The following is a 16,423-nucleotide window of genomic DNA, read 5'->3' as shown; positions in this document are numbered from 1 at the left end:
ACTTGAAAGCTTTGTATATAAAGCAAGTCTTCTGATGTTGTCGAGCTCTACGTGGAACGAGGGGGAGGAGAGCTCTAGAAGGAGTCCTGAGGACATCCGGGATGGTTGCAGTGGATGGGCGTCTTGACGACAGTCTCGGGCTGTGACATACGGGTCAGATCGGATCAGAGGAGATAATGGTTGCTATCTCTACATCCCCGCCCTCCCATGCTCTCTTCCCCACTCATCACTTGCGATTCTACTGGCCATGTGATGCCAGCATCAACGTCTGTTCTCAACCTAGGTATTCGATCCTCCACAATCCTTGCAAATCTTCACAGCTCTTTCCAGTCCACTCTTGTCCTTTCCTCCTGCCCTCCCCTCCCCTCCCCTCGCCTCCTCTCCCCTCGCCTCCTCTCCTCTCCTCTCCTCTCCCCTCCCCTTCCCTCCCCTCCCTTCCTATCCCCTCCTCTCACCTCCCCTCCCCTCCTCTCCTCTCCTCTCCTCCTACCTTGCCCCAGATATCGTAGTGATGGTCTCGATCCCAGGCTCCCAGGCCTCCTCCAGCGTTGGGGTCGTACATCTGCCATTCCTCCCAGAAGGGCTTAGAGGAGTACACGTAGTATCCGTTGCCGTTGGGGTCCCACACGATCCTGTCCCCCGCCATCTTCGACTGCAGCCGCCGCACCGCTGCGAACATGCCGGCCCTGCTGCTATTTTTGGCGCGACCAGGGCACCCCAACCCCCCAATACTCCGTTGCATTTGGGGGTACTGCACTCCTGGGGTTGTGATGGGCTGACCGGGGCCCGGCCCGGAGCTAAAAGTTTCAGTGACTCAGTGACGACAGGACATAGAGTGACACTCAGTGTTCATCAGTGATTGTCCTCGTACTGATCTTTAACTTAACTTTGAGTGAAAGTGTTCATGAGTCAGGTTTGCACGTTCATTCACTGTTCGTCGATTGTCTATCATAGTATCAAGAACCCTCGGCTTGCATGAGCCCGTTGCTGTCGATGTAGGCGAAGACATCCTCGTAGGAGACTCTCGTGCCGTAGGCATTCCCGGAGGATTGCGTGAGCTTCTTCTCGTCCACTGCGCGGAACAGCTGCCTGCATGCGTGAGATACGTCAGGGCTGCGGGGTCGTGCAGGCTCAGAATCCTTCACCGTTTCAGCAAGGAGAGTTTTGGTCCGGGAACAATCTGAGGGCGGGAAGTCAGATGAGCGCAAGGGAGGCGCGGAGACAGGCCTACCCGATATCGCACACAGATCGCCGTGATGAGGCCTGCCGGCAGCTCTTTGTTCATTTGCAGGTTGTCGTCCTTGAACTTCTCCTTGGCCTGCTTCACGTGCTGCAAGACAGTCAGCTGCGGCCGGGCAAGGCAGGAAGGCCGGAGTCACCTCGGAGAAAATCTCTTCTCGGAGCTTCTCCCATGCGTTGCTCTCTTCGATCTGAAAGGGTTTCAGCTGTCTAGAGCGCATGCAGGCATCAAAGCTCGTCGGGTACCAACACATCCCAGCTCAAGCCGTTCGACCCTGACGACACAACGCTGCTGCCCGATCAGCCCATCTCCTTCTACAAGTCATGCCACTCACCTGGCTGAATGCGAGAGGAAGTTGTCATAGGGAAGCTCTTCAATCTTGTCTCCTGACTTCCTGTCTTTGATGTACGTCTGCGGTGGAAGTTCAATCATCGTCATCCCCATTTGAACCCGTCAACCTTCTTCGTCTTCAACGTCGCAGCAACGTGAGGGTATAAGTGTTCTTCCTTGTACTTTCGACTTGACTGCATTTCCTGCTCAACCGTTTAAACGGCCTTCCAGTCCGTAAGGTATGCAGCTACCTCTTCCGATACTTCCAACTTGTAAGATTCTGTCTTGGCATCCTGCATCGCAGCTTAGCAGGCCCTGGGAGGCATGACGTTGACCCCAACCCAGAAGCTTGCTCCAACGAGGATGAGAGGTTCAGGAGGTGCCAAAGGAACTGACACCAAGAAATGCGACGATAAGGCGATCTCCAAGACCTGGGAAGAGGGTCAGGGCAGGACGAGCGAGAGAGGAACGAACAGGCTCTGGGATCAACCCGTTGAGGATCAACAAGACGATCGAAACCATCTTTCTGATCTGATGCATCGCGAAAGAAACTCCCTTCAACCTGATGACGTAGAAATCCGTCTGCAGCGATCGTCATCCCTCGCCCGAGCTATCTCGTGTTCACCTCCGCCTGATCGATCTCATCCTTGATCCGGATGGGTTGATCATCCACCTCCACGCTGCCTCAGGTCAGCGACCAGGTGACCACGGTCGAGGAAAGATGGTCGAGGGGTGGGAGGGATGTTAGAAGGGATGTAGGAGGGACGGTAGCAGGCATGATAGGAGGAATGGCGGAGGAGAAGGAAAGATGGTAGAAGGGATGATGCGATCAGTACCTGTATATGGTTCGCACGTATTCCTGCCTGTTCATTCTAGTTTCGTCCGTAACAGGCCATTTCCAATCCTGCAAGCAAGGATCTGAGTAAGCATGAAGCACCACAGCATTCGACATGATAGGATCACCCGGCTCGCGAAGGCCTCATGATACTTTGCCCTCAAGCCCTTCCATCGCGTCTCCTTCGCTTCCAACCCCGCAGCATCTGCACTTCTCTTCCTCCCGCCGTCTGAGGAGGGAGCATCCATTAGCCATGTCAGAGCGTGCGGTCGAGTCTTGTACCTCCGTCCGCGTTGTCTTCCTCTCCATTGGATTCCGCCCCGTCCTCTCCACCGCAGCTTTTCTGATTCTTCTCACGAAACAGCGCCCCGCTGAAGTTATGGAACCGATGGGTCCCTTCGAAAGCCTTCAGCAGACGCTTCAGCTCCGAGACCGGTCTTCCATTGAGGACGTTGAAGGGGACCAGATACTCGTACTCCCTCTGTGTGCACATGTTGTTGATCCTGGCGTTCTTAGACAGCCTGAACGCCTGCAGTATTCTGATGTCTCCTGGCAAGAAGGTATTCCACCTCTGTATCTCCGCAGGGCTGACGCGGTACTGCGGAGTCTCATCCATGAGCAGCTTGAAGGAGCAGACGCAGAAGCTCGTGTGGACGCCCTTGTCTGTCCTGCTGGAAGAGCTCCATTTCAGCTTCTGCGAGTCATCCTTGTTGGAGTCGGAAATCATCCCTGCCGTGTAGAACGAGTTGAAGATTTCACCCTGGATGGTGGGGAGGCCTTGGGCAGAGATCTGTAACCCATGGTACTTTGTACCCTTGTAGCCCAGAAGAAGCGCAAGGTTTCTCTTGATCAGCTTCCCTGTAGACGCCTGAGTCATCGAGAGGAGGGCGGAAACCTGGCACAACAGACTTCAAACTTTGTGGAGAAACATCAAGGCCGTCGACACGTTGTCATGAGGCATGTATGCAGAGTTAGCAATTCGACATGACGAGACTTTCAGTGAGACGAGGGATAGGACAAGGAGGAGACTGATGAGACAGGTGGGATCGGGCACAGATAGGTAGAAATAGCGAAGGGAGCGCAGAAGTGGATATATGGTTACGTGCGAGTTTATCGAAAAGTGAGGCAGCGATTGAAAGGAGAAGAGGGGGAAGGGAGAGCAGGAGCAGGAGCAGGAGCAGGAGCAGGAGCAGGAGCAGGAGCAGGAGCAGGAGCAGAGCAGGAGCATCGGGAGCTTGAGTAAAGAAGTGGGAGCGCATGCAGGCGGATTGCATTGTAGCCAGAAAGCTGGCAGACTTCCTCCGAGTGGCACTCCTGGTGGCACTCACACACTGCCACGGCCGTAAGCGGCCCGGCGCCGGGCCCGGCCACTGGCCCGGCCGCCACGCTGGCCGCCACGGCGTCCGCAGTGGCCGGGCCGCCGCTCGAGTACGCATCAGCCACGCGGCCACCCCGGCCCGCGGCAGCCCGGCTGCCTCAGTGCAGCCGCCCCTCTGGCCGCCCGGAGGCTGCCGGGCGGCCCGGGGCGGCCCGTCCGGGCCGCCGCCGGGCGGCCCGGGCCCTGCCCGGCAGCGGCCGGGCCGACGCCGCCCGGCCCGGCCGGGCCCCGCCCGCGATAGCGCAGCCTCGGTGTCAGACTGGGGCCGCGTCAGTGACTGGGCCGTGCGGTGCCAGCTACTGCCAGTTGGTCCGTGACTGCGGGGCAGTGGCCGGGCTCAGCCGGAGGCTGTCACGGTACTCCGGGTAGCTGGCCGCCCGCGGCCGCCGCCGCCGCCGCACGCCGGACCGGCCGTACCCGCGGCGGCGGCCCGGCTGAGCCCGCGGCCCGGCAGCCTACCGTACTACGGTAGGCTGAGACCGGCCGGGGTGCCCAGTGCCACCGGCGGGCCGGGCCGCGGATGGGCGATGCCCATAAAACAATTTTGAAAATTTTATCAACTCCCTAGTTCTAACTAATTTTCAAATTATCTGTAGTGGATATGACACTGGATAAATAAATAACTTTTATAAAAAGTACCATGTTCTAAAATAAATTTTAAAATATCCCCATGATACTTTTAGCTGATTTTTGGTTGGTCCTAGCAAATGCCATAGTGATGCAGAGTGGTACAAAGGAGGTCCTAGGGAGCGTGAAGAACCAGCTGGCGGCGTAATGACGAGACGGGGCGAGAATGGGGCGTGGGGAGCGCATGAGAGGGTAGAGGAGCAGGAGGAGGACGGGTTTCAGGACACAGGGAGAGAGGCAGAGGAGCAGGGAGGCAGATTGGGAGAGAGGAGTGAAGAGGAGGGAGCGTACGGTCGTTGGAGAAGGTGGAGGGAAAGGAATGATCAGGAGGGGTTGAGCTTTGCGAATCCGTACTTGGAGAAGCTGGTGAGGCAGAGGAGGGGTAGCAGGTGTTGGTTTGTAGTGAAGGAGAAGAGACTTCTTTCCCCCGCTCTTTTCTTGCTTTGACGCCCTCGAGCTCTTGAACCAGCGCCTAGTTCTAGAACATGTACGAAAATTGCCCACGGGGACGAGCTATGGCTCGAGGAGACGGATGCCTTAGCCTGCATGCGCATGAAATCCACAAGTCAGGGGTCGATCGCAGTTCATCTTGATCACAGCTCACGTAATATTTGTCTAATGCAGTTTTTTCTCCAGTATATCCCCCTGCCGATGTTCTTCGGACAACAAGCGCTGATGGTTCCTTGGAACTGAAATTATCGGTATTCCTTTGCATTGTTTTGCATCATGACTTTAGCGACTGATCGGATGGTTGCCAAGGGGGGCTCCATGGTCGTCTAGAACAAGAACTTTGGCATTGTAATCATGCCACTGAGGAATGAGATCTTCTACCCTTGTAAGAGCACAGCCTATTCTCAGGAAAGGCGGCTTACAAGGCCGGGAGATACTGGTTGGTTCAAGATCTGGAAGGCAAAGGTGGTCACGAGCGATGCTGTCGAGAGAGAGGTCGTTCTCAAGATCTTCGATCTTGAACAGAACTCAAGAAACAACTCGGACACCTTGTCAGATATCCAGAAAGAGATATCATTGATGAGCTGCTGCAAGCACCGTAACATCGTGAGGCTGCATACTTCCTTCGCGTCCGGGCACGAGCTGTGGATGATCTTGGACTACATGGACAGGGGGTCGTGCGGTGACCAGCTCAAGTTTGAGGAGTTCAAGAACGGCTTTCCGGAATGCATCATCGCCTATGTGATGTCGCAAACGCTGAAGGGGATCAGTTACCTACATCAGCAGTCAATGATCCATCGAGACATCAAGGCTGACAACATCCTGATAGACCAGAAGTTCAGAGTGAAGGTGACGGACTTCTGGAAGTCCTCCAGCCTCGAGCACAAGGGTGCCGACAGCTTCCGCCAGAAGAAGGTCATGACCTTTGTCGGCACGCCGTGTTGGATGGCCCCCGAGGTAATCGAGCAGGAGGGTGGATATGACAACAAGGCGGACATCTGGTCCTTCGGGATTACTCTGATGGAACTTGCCAACGGCAAGACTCCCTACGACAAACAGAAGCCCCTCAAAGTTTTGAAACTCATCATGTGCAACGACCCCCCGCAGCTGGAGGGAAATTTTTCGTCTGAGTTGAAGCAGATTGTCAAGAGCTGCCTGATCAAGGAGCCTCCCAGTGAGAGGCCGTCGGCGGAGGCTTTGCTGAATCATCCCTACTGGAAGCATTCCAAGGCTCCGGAAGGATATACTTTGTTCGATCTGCACCTGAATGCAGACAAGGGCATGGTGGACCTTTCAGAGCAGAAAGTTGAAGAGTGGATGGTGGAAGAATGGGATTTCCCCATTGAAGCTCTTCAGAATCTAGAAAAGTTGAACGATAACGAGCTGAACCGGTACCCAACAAGGTTTCTCAGCTGGACTTTGTGCTCATCGTTTGATGCAGGTCGTGGGATGAGCTCCCGGGATTTTTGTCAGAACAGAACAGGATCATTGAGGAGAAGGAGTTGCGCAACTCCCCTCAGAAAGTTCACATCTGTGAATCGGAAGTCGGGTCGAGAAGTGGCAAGTGGTCAAGGAAGAGCTTGAATGTGAGCCCTTTGCATCCTCACAGCTGCAATGTTTGACTTTTTTTCTTCTCATGACTTCTTTTTTCTTCTCATGGCTTCTTTCTTGTCACAGGGGCGGAGGCCAGGAGGCAGAGAGCCCTTGCACGCTGTATTTCAAGACATTGACGGCCCCTGCTTGTCCAGCCCGCCCGGCCTTGCCTCCCCTGTCGGCTCTCACCGCAGCCCCAGCGTGAAGACGCTCGGGGATTTTTTTGACGCGGAGTATGTCAGAAACAATACAAAGCATGGCCCCGGCGATGAGGCCGCCGCCATGTTGGAGAGCACGAACCCGAGCAAGGACCCAAGGAGCGAGGACAGCAAGGTCGAGCTGCGGTCGGATGCTCACCTGAAGGAGACGCCGGTGCAGTGCAACCCTTCCCCGAACAAGGGGCCGAACTCCAACGATGACGTGTGGAGCGAGCTGGAGAAGGTCGCTTCCTCCTCCGCCTCCTAGGGTCTCGTGACTTTGCCTTGGCTCCCAGATGCTGTCTGAACCCTCGACTGTCTCTCCTCATGGCAGCCCCATCAAGGGATTGAGCCCCCCGGGCAGCCCCAAGTCAAAACGTGCGCAGGGCGCGCCCAAGGTAGACTTGACGACCGTGCTGCCTGAAGGTGAAGCTTGTCTTGTCCTGGCCGAGTGGGCTGACCGGGCTGACGTTCTTGTGCAGCAGATGGTGCAGACTCCAAGGACGGAGGAGCTTCCGGCGCCGCAGCCTCGTTGAGTGAGGAGGTGAAGGAACGGACGCGGAATGCTGGGCAGGAAACCGCGGACTGCATGGGGAACCCGTCGACCTCCGCCAAGACTGGTGATGATTGAGGATAACAGTGCTTGCATGATGGAGGAGGATTAAGATATTGTTCCTCTCCCTCTTCCTGCTCCTGCTCCTGCTCCTGCTCCCGCTCCTGCTCCTGCTCCTCATCTGAACTGTTTTGATAGGCTCTCATGAAGTTCTTGTTGACTCAAAATCAAGAAGCATCAGCCCGGCGTCTTCCAGCGACGCCTCGGAGTTTTCCAGCCAGAAGGTGGAGGCAGGCAAGTCAGGCAGCGCGTCAACGTCGGAGGCCGGGGAGAAGAAGAATGCCAAGAAGAAGTTCAATATCACCTCCACGGACTTGGACTTGACAAGCAGCCAGTCTGCTGGGGCCCACACCAGCCTTCCCTCTCCTCTCACCGGCCCGACCGGCAACCCGCTGCCTGTGACCTTGACTTCCGATGACTCGACCTGTTCGCCTGACCCCTCTCGTCTCCAGACAACCTCAGCCGTTCAGACTCCTCACGCTTCCTCGGCAAGGTGAACCTCCTTCTGCTCCTCCCCGCCCCCCGCCCCCCACCCCTCTGCTCCCCCTTCCAGCGTTCCGTCTCCCTGATCTCGTCCCCCTCACAGCAACACGCCGCTTCTGGAGCCGCTGGCTTCTGCTCCTGTCCCAGCCTTCCCGGGGAAGAACCCTCCCATCATCAACGGTCAACCCCCGCAGAAGTCGGCAGGTCTGGTGTCGAGCTCCGCATTGACCTGCCGTTGACTCCTGCGCCGCAGACGGCCCTGCCCTGGTCCACACCAACTCGCACAAGGCCAAGAAGGCGTTCAAGATCGAGGATGCGCCTCCCCCTTCTCAGGGAGACGTCGACGGGCACGTGCAGAGAGTCGCCACTCGATCCTCGAGCATCTCGTCGAGTGAATGCTCGTCTCGCAGATCCTTCGAGTACAACCGGGAGAACCTCGACATGCTGCACGAGCCTGGGATGCGATGGTCCTTCGACATTCGGAGGGACAAGCAGGACAAGGACAGGAAGTTTGAGCTGGGAGAGGAGATGCAGCTGGAAGCCATGGACATGAAGGAGCTCTGCTTGTAAGTCTTGCGATGCCCTTGCTCTCAGCTGAACCTGAGCTGAACCTCTGCTCAGGCTCGTGAGAGATCTGCAGAAGCAAGTTGTCAAGTTGAAGGAGGAGACCGTGAGAATCTGAAACTCCCTCCTCCTCCCCGCTGACTGCCGTTGGCAGAACATTTTGAGGACGGAGAATGAGAAACTTCGGTCGGTGAACTCCAAGACGAAAGAGGGTTGATGTTGTTGATAAAAGTCTTTTGACAAGCTCCCTGTCAGCCTCAGAGGGAGAAACACCTTGCCCAATCTCCCCAGTGACTCTTTGTGATAGGCAGCAGCAGGGCAGTGGCTAATCTTGCAGGGAAGGTCGTGGGTGAATTTCGAGTATCTTGACCAGACGAGATTGAGGGAAAATGCACTGCGAGGGAGGGAGAGAGGAAGAAAGAGAGGAGGGGGGGGTGGGAGGGAGGGGTGTTGCGGAGGAGAAGGATGCGAGGGAGATATTTCGGGAGAGGGAGGGGTGAGTGATAAAGTTCGAGCTTCGATTAGTCGCGACCAGGCACGCACTTGTCGAAGTCAAGATCCAGCAACAGCTGCGTGCAGACAGTCAGGTAGGTGATATGCAAGAGATCTGCAGAAGGTCCGGATGAGGAGGACGAGGTGGCTGCTGGGAACACGCAGGAGCAGGATGAGGCGATGACGTCAGCACCGCCTCCCCTCACCTGCATCTGGCTGATGACGTCTGGTCTATCCATCTCGCATTCCCCCGGCCTGACCGTCTCCTCGTCCTCTGCCGCCCCCAAGACTCTCCTGCCATCAGCTCTCAGAGGCAGCGCAAGTTCCCTCCTCCTCCTCTCACCGCAAATTCCGTATCCTCCACAGGCAGCACTTGCGAAGACCTGGTCGGCAACATCACCCGCTCCTTCTGTGCTGCTCGACAAGGGCTTGCTCTTGCCTCTCAAGCTCAACTTGATCCCCTCACATGACTGGAGCATCAGGCAGCAGCCGAACCCTGACTCCCTTGCCCTGTTCACGGCCAGTGTCACGAGCGGGAGAGGAGGTGGCAGACGTACCGGTACGTCTGGTAGTGCGAGAACCCGTCCTCCAGGGAGGGCAGCACGCATATACAGGCAAGCTTCTTCCTGCCACAGAACTTGCACGTCGTGTACATCTGCTTCTGTCCTGATCTGTGCGTCTTCAACCCTTATAGAGGAGGTCAGGGGAAGGAAGGGAAGAACAAGACGGGAAAAGATGGAAACTGAAGATGGAAGTGGAAAAGGCAGGGAAGGGATGGAGAGAAAGAATGACGACAAAGTCAAGAACTTGATGTTCAAGGAGTTCATGACTGAAGTTCAAAACCTTTCTCGATCTTGAAGCTGTTGATGTTGACTTCCTTCCCTACCAACCACCTCGGCAGAGCCCTCTTTCGTACAGCAGGGTAAGATGGAATCCGAGAAGCAAACATGCCTGTCTACCTTCTTCAGCAGCATGTAGAACTCATGTGTAGTCAGGTCTTCGGATGCAATGTAGAGGTGGAAAAGGTTGAAAAAGAAGAGCGTTATCGCTATCCATGCTGTCACAGCCAGGACGACGTAGTTCATGGCATCGAACATGGTCTGACAATGATCCTCTTGGAAGAACAGGAAGTTCAAGCCAAACTCATCTCTCTTACAGATAGACACTGATCTCTCACGAATGATGAAAGATACACAGACGATGATAGTGTCCTGCAGTCATGTTATAAAGCGTTCTCATTTCCCAGGGGGGGTTACGATCTGGCACACGTTGAGTAGAAAGCAGAAGAGCATGAAGGTAGGATGGTTCTTGATACCAACACACTTGCCTATGGCGTCACAATGGTGGTCTAGCCGGTGAACGCACCTGCCGCTTGTATCTCAGATCCTCTCTTCTCCCTAACGGGTTCTTGCCTTCCGCATCTCTTGCAGTGCCTTGCTCGCCTCGGCTTGGGCTGCTCACAAAGTTCACAGTAACGAGGGTCAGAGCGATGCTCCTCGGATACTCCGTTGAAGCCTGAGTCAACAATCTCATCTTCTTCCGCTCCATTCCCATCCTCCTCCTCCTCCTCGCTCCCTGACACGTAGCCGGGATCTCCAATGCACAGCCTGCCGTACAGGCAAGAGACGAAGAAGCTGCCGCAGAGGAACCGCACGAGGGAGGAGAGGAAGCGGTCGGAGAGGAGCAGGACCGACGTGTAGAGCCCGAACGACACGCAGGTCACCATGACCGCCACCTGCACCCTACCGATCGCCATCGCACCCCATGCAAAGTTTGACTACCTGTCAAAGATATTTAGTTAGCTAACTAAATTAGCTGAGCTGTATAAATGAATTAGCTCACGATATTAGGTTTTTTTTTATCGTGTGACCAACCCCCCATGATACCCGTGACTGGTATTACATCAGGGGTACTTTCAAGTATCAAAATGTGGGTAGGGGTACTGAGATCATGCTTTTGTAACGCAACTAAGGGTAGGGTTATGTACCCCTACCTACCATTTTATCTATGTTTCGTACGGGTGATAAAATGCTCTAAAGATTGTCACGTCCCCAACAACCTTCGTTGCCTTGCACATTGTTGCCTACCCCTACCCCCTCGGTCGGGAAATCCTCTGACTACCCTCCCTAAAGACTCTTTATGGCATGAAATTCCACAGGTGGGGTGGAGTGGGATTGAGGCGAAGGAGGGGTGGTGCTGTGTTTGTACGTCTATATGGTGGCAGGGAAGCAAGTTGGGGTGAAGAGCAGAGAAAGGAAGGAGGAAAGGAGAGAGAGAGGAAGCGAACGAAGAAAGGAAGTCGATCTCAGAGTCGGTGACAGACAAGCAGAGAGAAGGAGGGTAGACATCAACAAAGCCACTTAGCCTTGCAGACCTTCAGGCTTGCAAGGACAGGAACCCTTGAAAGCTTGTTTGCATCTTTTGCAAAGATGCAAGCACAGAACATGAACCTACCTGTATTACATGGCGAAGTCCAGGAGTATCAAAAGGACGAGGTAGAAGACGCCGAGAAGTTTTACAGCGCAAGATTCTCCAGGAACTTCCTCGTAGCGTTCGGGTTTTTACAATCGGTCAGCTGCAGTGGGATCATCATCGGATACACAGCGATCTCAGACGCGCTCAAGTCGATCGGGGAGTACTCAGACCTGTGTAGCAGTGGCGTCACCGGCTGCTCCTCCCAGGCGCTGAGATTTAGCTTGTTCTACATCATCGGCTCCTCCTGCCTGTTCGGTTCTTTCATCATCAATGGGAGCATCCTCGACAACTTCGGCCCCAAGTTCTCGACCTGCCTCGGGCTGCTCGTCAGCGGGACAGGTTTCGTCCTCCTGGCAGTGAGCCAGTCCAACGGGTTTGACGCGTTCGCGCCTGCCTTCGGCATGATCGGGGCCGGGGGGCCGGGCGTGCACCTGTCGCTGTTCCACATCTCCACCCTGTACGAGCCGAGGGTGAGGGGGACTATCAAGAGCTACTTCCTAGGGGCCTTCGTTGCCAGCGCCTTCCTCTTCTCGCTGGAGGGCTGGCTGATACAGACGGAGCACGTCAGCAAGGAGGCCATCTTCCTGGTACATGGGTGCTGGCTGTACCTGCTCTGCATCCTGGGGCTGGTCATCTGGCCCTGGAAGATCTTCAAGGTCGGCAACGAGGTGAGGATGTACAAGAGAAGGATCGTCGACTACGTCATCCTCGACAAGAGCCAGCAGCCTGCAAGCTCGTCCCGCTCCCTCGTTGCCCCCTCTGCAGCGTCTGACATGGCGAGCACGCCGGAGTTCTCCACCATGAACGTGCTGAACCAGAATGGCCAGCCCATCACGATCCTCGTCAAGTTGGACCGCACGGAGCAGCCAGCTGAAACTGGCAGCACGCACTCGCAGCTCCCTGCGGAGTCGATGAAGCTGGAGAGCCAGAGCTCAACAGCCCTGGTGCCGGGGAAAGCGGAGGAGGAGGAGGAGCGGGAGGTGCCGATGTCGGAGTTGCCGTTGAAGCAGCAGCTCATGACTTGGACGTACCGCAAGCTGCTGCTGTTCTGCTGCATCCAGGTGATGCGGTTCAACTACTACATCGGCACTTTCATTCAGCAGATCGAGTACAAGCCCACCAACAGGGACGGTCATCTCACCACAACCTATTCTCTCATCCTTACCCTCGTCGTTCCCTCCGGCATCATCACTATCCCTCTGGTCGGAAGGATCTTCGACACGTGGGACTACTACTGGATCTTCGTCCTCTGCAACTTCCTGGGCATGGTGTACGGTGAGTGCGATGAGGTTGAGGTGGTGTTTGCGAGTTGTGTTTCGGAGAATGACGATGATGGTGGTGGTGGTTTGTACTGATGATGATGATAATGACGATGACGATGACAATAATGATCACATGGGTTGAGTTCCTCGTGGTTCATCAACTCAGTGCTCCCTCCCTCCCTCCGTCCTCCTCACTGACTGGAACCTCCACAGGTGCTCTCTTGCTTGTGCCCGTCCTGGAGGTGCAGATAGTGACTATCGTCTTCCTGTGCCTGCACAGGATGATCCTGTTCTCCATCCTTCTCTCCTACACCTCCTACACCTTCGGCTTCAAGAACTTCGGCTTCATCCTCGGCCTCCTCCAGCTCATCGCCTCCGCCCTCTCCGTCATCGTCTACCCCATCATCAGCGCCGTCGAGTCTCACCTCGACGGCAACTTCTTCTGGGTGAACCTCGCCTTCCTAGCCGCCATGATGCCGCTGTGGGTAATCTGTCCTGCCAAGTTTCCCAAGAAGTAGGCAAGAGGAGGAAAGAGAGGAGGGGAGGATGAAGGGAGGAAGGGAGAGGAGGCAGTTTGTACATAAGCAATTTATCAGGTCTTGTTGAAATGTTGTAGCGCTATGAGTTGATAGGGAATTCCAGTAAAGATGTTCTTGAAAGAAATGTTGAGAAGTGAGGGGATCAAGAGGAGGACATTCGATGGAAATGAAGGAGAACCAAATAAAAAGTGAGGGCGGGAAGGAGGAACTAGGACATTGACAACGATGTTTCGTCGAAGTTGGGCATTGCTGTATTGATCAAACGTTGTATCTCGACGATCGCAATTTTGTCTGCATCCTTCGGATTTGTATGAACATGTCGCATGAGAAGAAGATCTGTAATGCAATCTCAACATACACATCCTCTCTCCCTCTTCCTCCTCTCTCCCTCTTCCTCCTCCCTCCAACCTCCTCTCTCCTACCACCACCACCACCACCACTTCCTCCTCCTCGTCCTCCTCCTCCTCTGCCTCTTCCTCCTCTCCCCTCACCTCCACCAGCAGCAAGTTACACACGAAGATGTGCAGCAAAGAAACGCCGTCCTCTCTCCCGTCACCAGACAGCGCTAGTGGTTCGTTAGCACCAGCAACGAAAGGAGAAGGTCAAGGAGGAGGAGATAGGTGGGGGGCGAGGAGGAGGAGGAGGAGGAAGGAAGGAGGAAGGAAGGAAGAACAGATGACCAACCAACTGTCGGCTCCTTGCTCGAGAGTTCTAACCGCCATACTGCATAAGGGCAGCAGAAGGCAATCTAAATGAACAAGTGAACAAGCCCAGCATCCCTGCTCCCGCTGCTCCTCCCGCTTTCGCTCTCTCCTCGCTTCTCCTCCTCCTCCCTCCTCTCCCTCTAAGCAGGCTTCTCACCCACACTGCCAGCACGAACGCAGAGATCTGAACCACAGCCAGCATGCCCGTACACGTCATCTACCACAAGGTCAGCCGGAAGGAGGAAGGAGGAGGAAGGGGAAGCAGGAATGGAGGAGGGAGGAGGGAGGAGGGAGGAGGGAGGAGGGAGGAGAACAGGTGGACCTGTCTCTCCCTACGAGCCTCCTCGGCGTTCCTCTCATAGATCTAGATGGTCAGGTGAGTGAAACAACAAGGGACATGAGAAGAGAGAACAGAGAAAGACCGGGAGAGGAGGAGGGAGAGGGGAGAGAAGGAGGAGGAGGGCAAGAGGAGGAGGAGGAGGAGGGCAAGAGGAGGAGGAGGAGGAGGGCAAGAGGAGGAGGAGGAGGGCAAGAGGAGGAGGAGGAGGGCAAGAGGAGGAGGAGGAGGGGAGAGATGGTTGAGAGGAGAAGAGGAGGAGGACGGGGAGAGAAGGAGGAGGACGAGGGAATGGACCGGCGAATCGACGCAGCGCGTATAGACGCAGGACAGGAATCCGGTGATAACAACGACATAAACCTGATAGGGGTGAGGAATCAAGGATGAGGGATGAGGAGAGGAGTGAGGGATGAGGAGAGGAGGAGAGGAGGAGGAGGAGGAGGAGCGTACGAAGATGAGGGTGAGTTGCAGGGCCTCCTCCCGATTGATAGAGATGCTGTCAAAGTCTCTCTCTGCACTCCCCCGTCGCTCCTTGAACGTGTTCGTGGACCTGCGGCAGCCTTATGAGCGGGAGCAGGAGGAGGAGTTCCGGGAGAGGAGCAGACAAGGGGCAAGGGCAAGAGTATGGGAGGAGGAGGACGAGGAGGAGGAGAAGGAGCAGCAGCAGACCTGAAGGGTCCGCGGCAAGCTTCACTCTGCCACTCTCGATCGAAGATGGCCTTACGCTTGTTGGGGCTGGAAGTCACCAGGGTGAGGGGAGGAGACTCGAGGGGGAGAAGAGAGAGATGAGGCTGGTGAACGAGCGCGACGAGGGAAAAAAGATGTCGGTGTGGTGAGTTTGAGGAAGAAGTCACATGTGAGATTGCAATAAACATCACTTGTGAGATAAAGAGGATACATGTCAGGTTGATGTTAAGTTTACATCTTAGGTACATGTATGTGTGCTCATCCTCTCTTCCTCTCACCTCATCCAGGTGCTTCCAAAGTCCGGCATCCACCATCGTCTTGCCTTGGTGCTGATGGAAGTTCAGCAGCATACAGCAACAAGGGAGCATGACGAAGGCAATAAGATCAAACGTCTGCTACACAACAACTTTGATCCTGCTGCTGCTGCTGCTGCTGTTCTCCCTCCCCCCTTCCCCCTCACTCTGTTTGTCTTCTTTCTCTCACCTGTACACATTCACGAGCATCTCGGACTCGCGACCACACATGTTGGAGGACATCTCCTCGTTCTTGGTCTGCATCATCAAAGTCGCTCAATCTTCAACATCCCCTCCACCTCCCTTCCACTTCCCTCCCTTCCTCCTCCCTCCCTTCCTCTCTCCATCTCTCTCTATCCCTCCCCTCCTTTCCTCCTCTTCCAATCACCTCCACGCGCTTCTGCATCCTCTTGATTTCTTCGTCCGCGTTGCAAGAGATAAATTCCTACCAAACTCCTGTGAGTCGACGGGCTACTTGACCTCAACAACCACCTCTGCCTCCTTGCAGATCTCGATGGCTTCAGCTGCGCACTTGTCGATCAGCTCGGTTTCCGTGGGGAACTGAGACGACCCAAGTGAGAGGTAGGCGATGCGAGGAGGAGGGGGGGGACGAGGAGGAGGAAGAGGAGGGGAGGGGGGACGAGGAGGAGGAAGAGGAGGAAGAGGAGGAAGAGGACGAGGGGGAGGGTGGGTGAGGGAGGGGGAGGAAGGGGGACAGGGAGGGAGGGAGGGGAGGGGAGGAGGGAGGGGGGCAGGAGGAAGGCAACGAGGAAAGCGGTTCTGACCCGCAGCTTTCTCAGGCATTGAAGGAAAAGTTTGACAGCCTGCGCGCACGAGGAGGCGGGCCCGACGTCAGCGACTTGCAACGAGACGAGATGGCCGGGAATGCCTTGCGGCTCGTGCGGTAGGATCGGATCCTCCTGGCGACCTTCCTGTTGGCCTCCGCAGTCAACAGTTCCTGTCAAACCAGTCAGCGGGGTCGTGCGGAGAGCTAGGGAGGTAGGAGGAGGACCAGGGTCTGCGGTAGGAACACGTTGGTCTGGTTGTTGAGGATGTTGCCGACGGACTGATGGGCCTCTTCTGCACATTCCCTGATAGCCTCCTCCTTCTCGACTGTCGGCAAGTTCACGTCATGGAGACTCGGGCTGGGCAGCTCTGGCTGACCGTTGGACAAGTTGATCGTCTCCGAGTGCAGGTTCTCTAGGATCTGGGAGGATCGTGCTCGTCAACAGACGGGAGGACCAGGAAGGAGCGAGCGGAGGGGGTCAGAAGGGGAAGGGAGGGGAGGGGAGGGGAGGGAGGGGAGGGAGGGGAGGGAGGGGAG

At 55.8% G+C, this 16,423-nt stretch overlaps 7 protein-coding genes across 7 annotated transcripts in view; 3 read left to right on the top strand and 4 right to left on the bottom strand.

Annotated features, from left to right (window-relative positions):
• Positions 1–74: 74 nt before the first annotated feature.
• Positions 75–679, bottom strand: GUITHDRAFT_113770 (hypothetical protein; the record flags this gene model as incomplete). The annotated part of the gene is made up of 2 exons (XM_005826957.1): positions 75–140; positions 491–679. 2 exons carry the CDS (start codon positions 677–679, stop codon positions 75–77), a joined length of 255 nt encoding a protein of 84 aa, XP_005827014.1.
• Positions 680–956: 277 nt separating this feature from the next.
• Positions 957–3,282, bottom strand: GUITHDRAFT_113769 (hypothetical protein; the record flags this gene model as incomplete). Its single annotated transcript, XM_005826956.1, has 14 exons — positions 957–1,089; positions 1,146–1,180; positions 1,232–1,330; positions 1,380–1,430; positions 1,486–1,528; positions 1,575–1,651; positions 1,699–1,773; positions 1,822–1,863; positions 1,912–2,001; positions 2,090–2,152; positions 2,196–2,250; positions 2,407–2,474; positions 2,534–2,634; positions 2,688–3,282. The coding sequence occupies 14 exons, from the start codon at positions 3,280–3,282 to the stop codon at positions 957–959; spliced, it is 1,527 nt and encodes a 508-aa protein (XP_005827013.1).
• Positions 3,283–5,253: 1,971 nt separating this feature from the next.
• Positions 5,254–6,081, top strand: GUITHDRAFT_49378 (hypothetical protein; the record flags this gene model as incomplete). Its single annotated transcript, XM_005826955.1, has 1 exon — positions 5,254–6,081. A coding segment is annotated over one exon (828 nt), but the record flags the coding sequence as incomplete, so codon positions are not given.
• A 940-nt stretch (positions 6,082–7,021) lies between these two features.
• GUITHDRAFT_154219 (hypothetical protein) lies at positions 7,022–8,551 on the top strand. The gene is made up of 8 exons (XM_005826954.1): positions 7,022–7,076; positions 7,133–7,270; positions 7,402–7,661; positions 7,716–7,756; positions 7,850–7,950; positions 8,000–8,312; positions 8,368–8,416; positions 8,465–8,551. The coding sequence occupies exons 2-8, from the start codon at positions 7,240–7,242 to the stop codon at positions 8,525–8,527; spliced, it is 858 nt and encodes a 285-aa protein (XP_005827011.1). The 5' UTR covers positions 7,022–7,076; positions 7,133–7,239; the 3' UTR covers positions 8,528–8,551.
• A 280-nt stretch (positions 8,552–8,831) lies between these two features.
• GUITHDRAFT_113767 (hypothetical protein) lies at positions 8,832–10,558 on the bottom strand (the record flags this gene model as incomplete). The annotated part of the gene is made up of 9 exons (XM_005826953.1): positions 8,832–8,879; positions 9,009–9,096; positions 9,146–9,185; positions 9,269–9,312; positions 9,360–9,489; positions 9,646–9,709; positions 9,762–10,013; positions 10,059–10,129; positions 10,168–10,558. The coding sequence occupies 9 exons, from the start codon at positions 10,556–10,558 to the stop codon at positions 8,832–8,834; spliced, it is 1,128 nt and encodes a 375-aa protein (XP_005827010.1).
• Positions 10,559–11,025: 467 nt separating this feature from the next.
• On the top strand, positions 11,026–13,195 carry GUITHDRAFT_164760 (hypothetical protein). The gene is made up of 2 exons (XM_005826952.1): positions 11,026–12,552; positions 12,753–13,195. The coding sequence occupies exons 1-2, from the start codon at positions 11,232–11,234 to the stop codon at positions 13,055–13,057; spliced, it is 1,626 nt and encodes a 541-aa protein (XP_005827009.1). The 5' UTR covers positions 11,026–11,231; the 3' UTR covers positions 13,058–13,195.
• A 1,885-nt stretch (positions 13,196–15,080) lies between these two features.
• The window catches only part of GUITHDRAFT_113765 (hypothetical protein), a gene marked incomplete at both ends in the record, with an annotated part of 3,152 nt that continues 1,809 nt past the window's right edge, over positions 15,081–16,423 (bottom strand). Inside the window, 7 exons of the mRNA XM_005826951.1 lie at positions 15,081–15,135; positions 15,290–15,357; positions 15,488–15,544; positions 15,592–15,660; positions 16,028–16,057; positions 16,112–16,212; positions 16,264–16,306. Coding sequence (XP_005827008.1) covers positions 15,081–15,135; positions 15,290–15,357; positions 15,488–15,544; positions 15,592–15,660; positions 16,028–16,057; positions 16,112–16,212; positions 16,264–16,306 — 423 coding nt within the window. The remainder of the gene's footprint in view (positions 15,136–15,289; positions 15,358–15,487; positions 15,545–15,591; positions 15,661–16,027; positions 16,058–16,111; positions 16,213–16,263; positions 16,307–16,423) is intronic.

Source organism: Guillardia theta (assembly GCF_000315625.1).
Source record: "Guillardia theta CCMP2712 unplaced genomic scaffold GUITHscaffold_70, whole genome shotgun sequence".
NCBI classification, from domain to species: Eukaryota; class Cryptophyceae; order Pyrenomonadales; family Geminigeraceae; genus Guillardia; species Guillardia theta.
This window is presented reverse-complemented; position numbering and strand designations above follow the sequence as displayed.

What these genes read in the sequence shown, in the direction of transcription:
- GUITHDRAFT_154219 (XM_005826954.1), top strand. Translation starts at nt 7,240, where the DNA reads ATGGGGAACCCGTCGACCTCCGCCAAGACTG. An exon ending in CCTCACGCTTCCTCGGCAAG is followed by an intron (nt 7,757 to 7,849) that starts GTGAACCTCCTT and finishes TCCCCCTCACAG; the next exon opens with CAACACGCCGCTTCTGGAGC. An exon ending in TCAAGTTGAAGGAGGAGACC is followed by an intron (nt 8,417 to 8,464) that starts GTGAGAATCTGA and finishes TGCCGTTGGCAG; the next exon opens with AACATTTTGAGGACGGAGAA.
- GUITHDRAFT_164760 (XM_005826952.1), top strand. Translation starts at nt 11,232, where the DNA reads ATGCAAGCACAGAACATGAACCTACCTGTATTACATGGCGAAGTCCAG. An exon ending in CTTCCTGGGCATGGTGTACG is followed by an intron (nt 12,553 to 12,752) that starts GTGAGTGCGATG and finishes GAACCTCCACAG; the next exon opens with GTGCTCTCTTGCTTGTGCCC.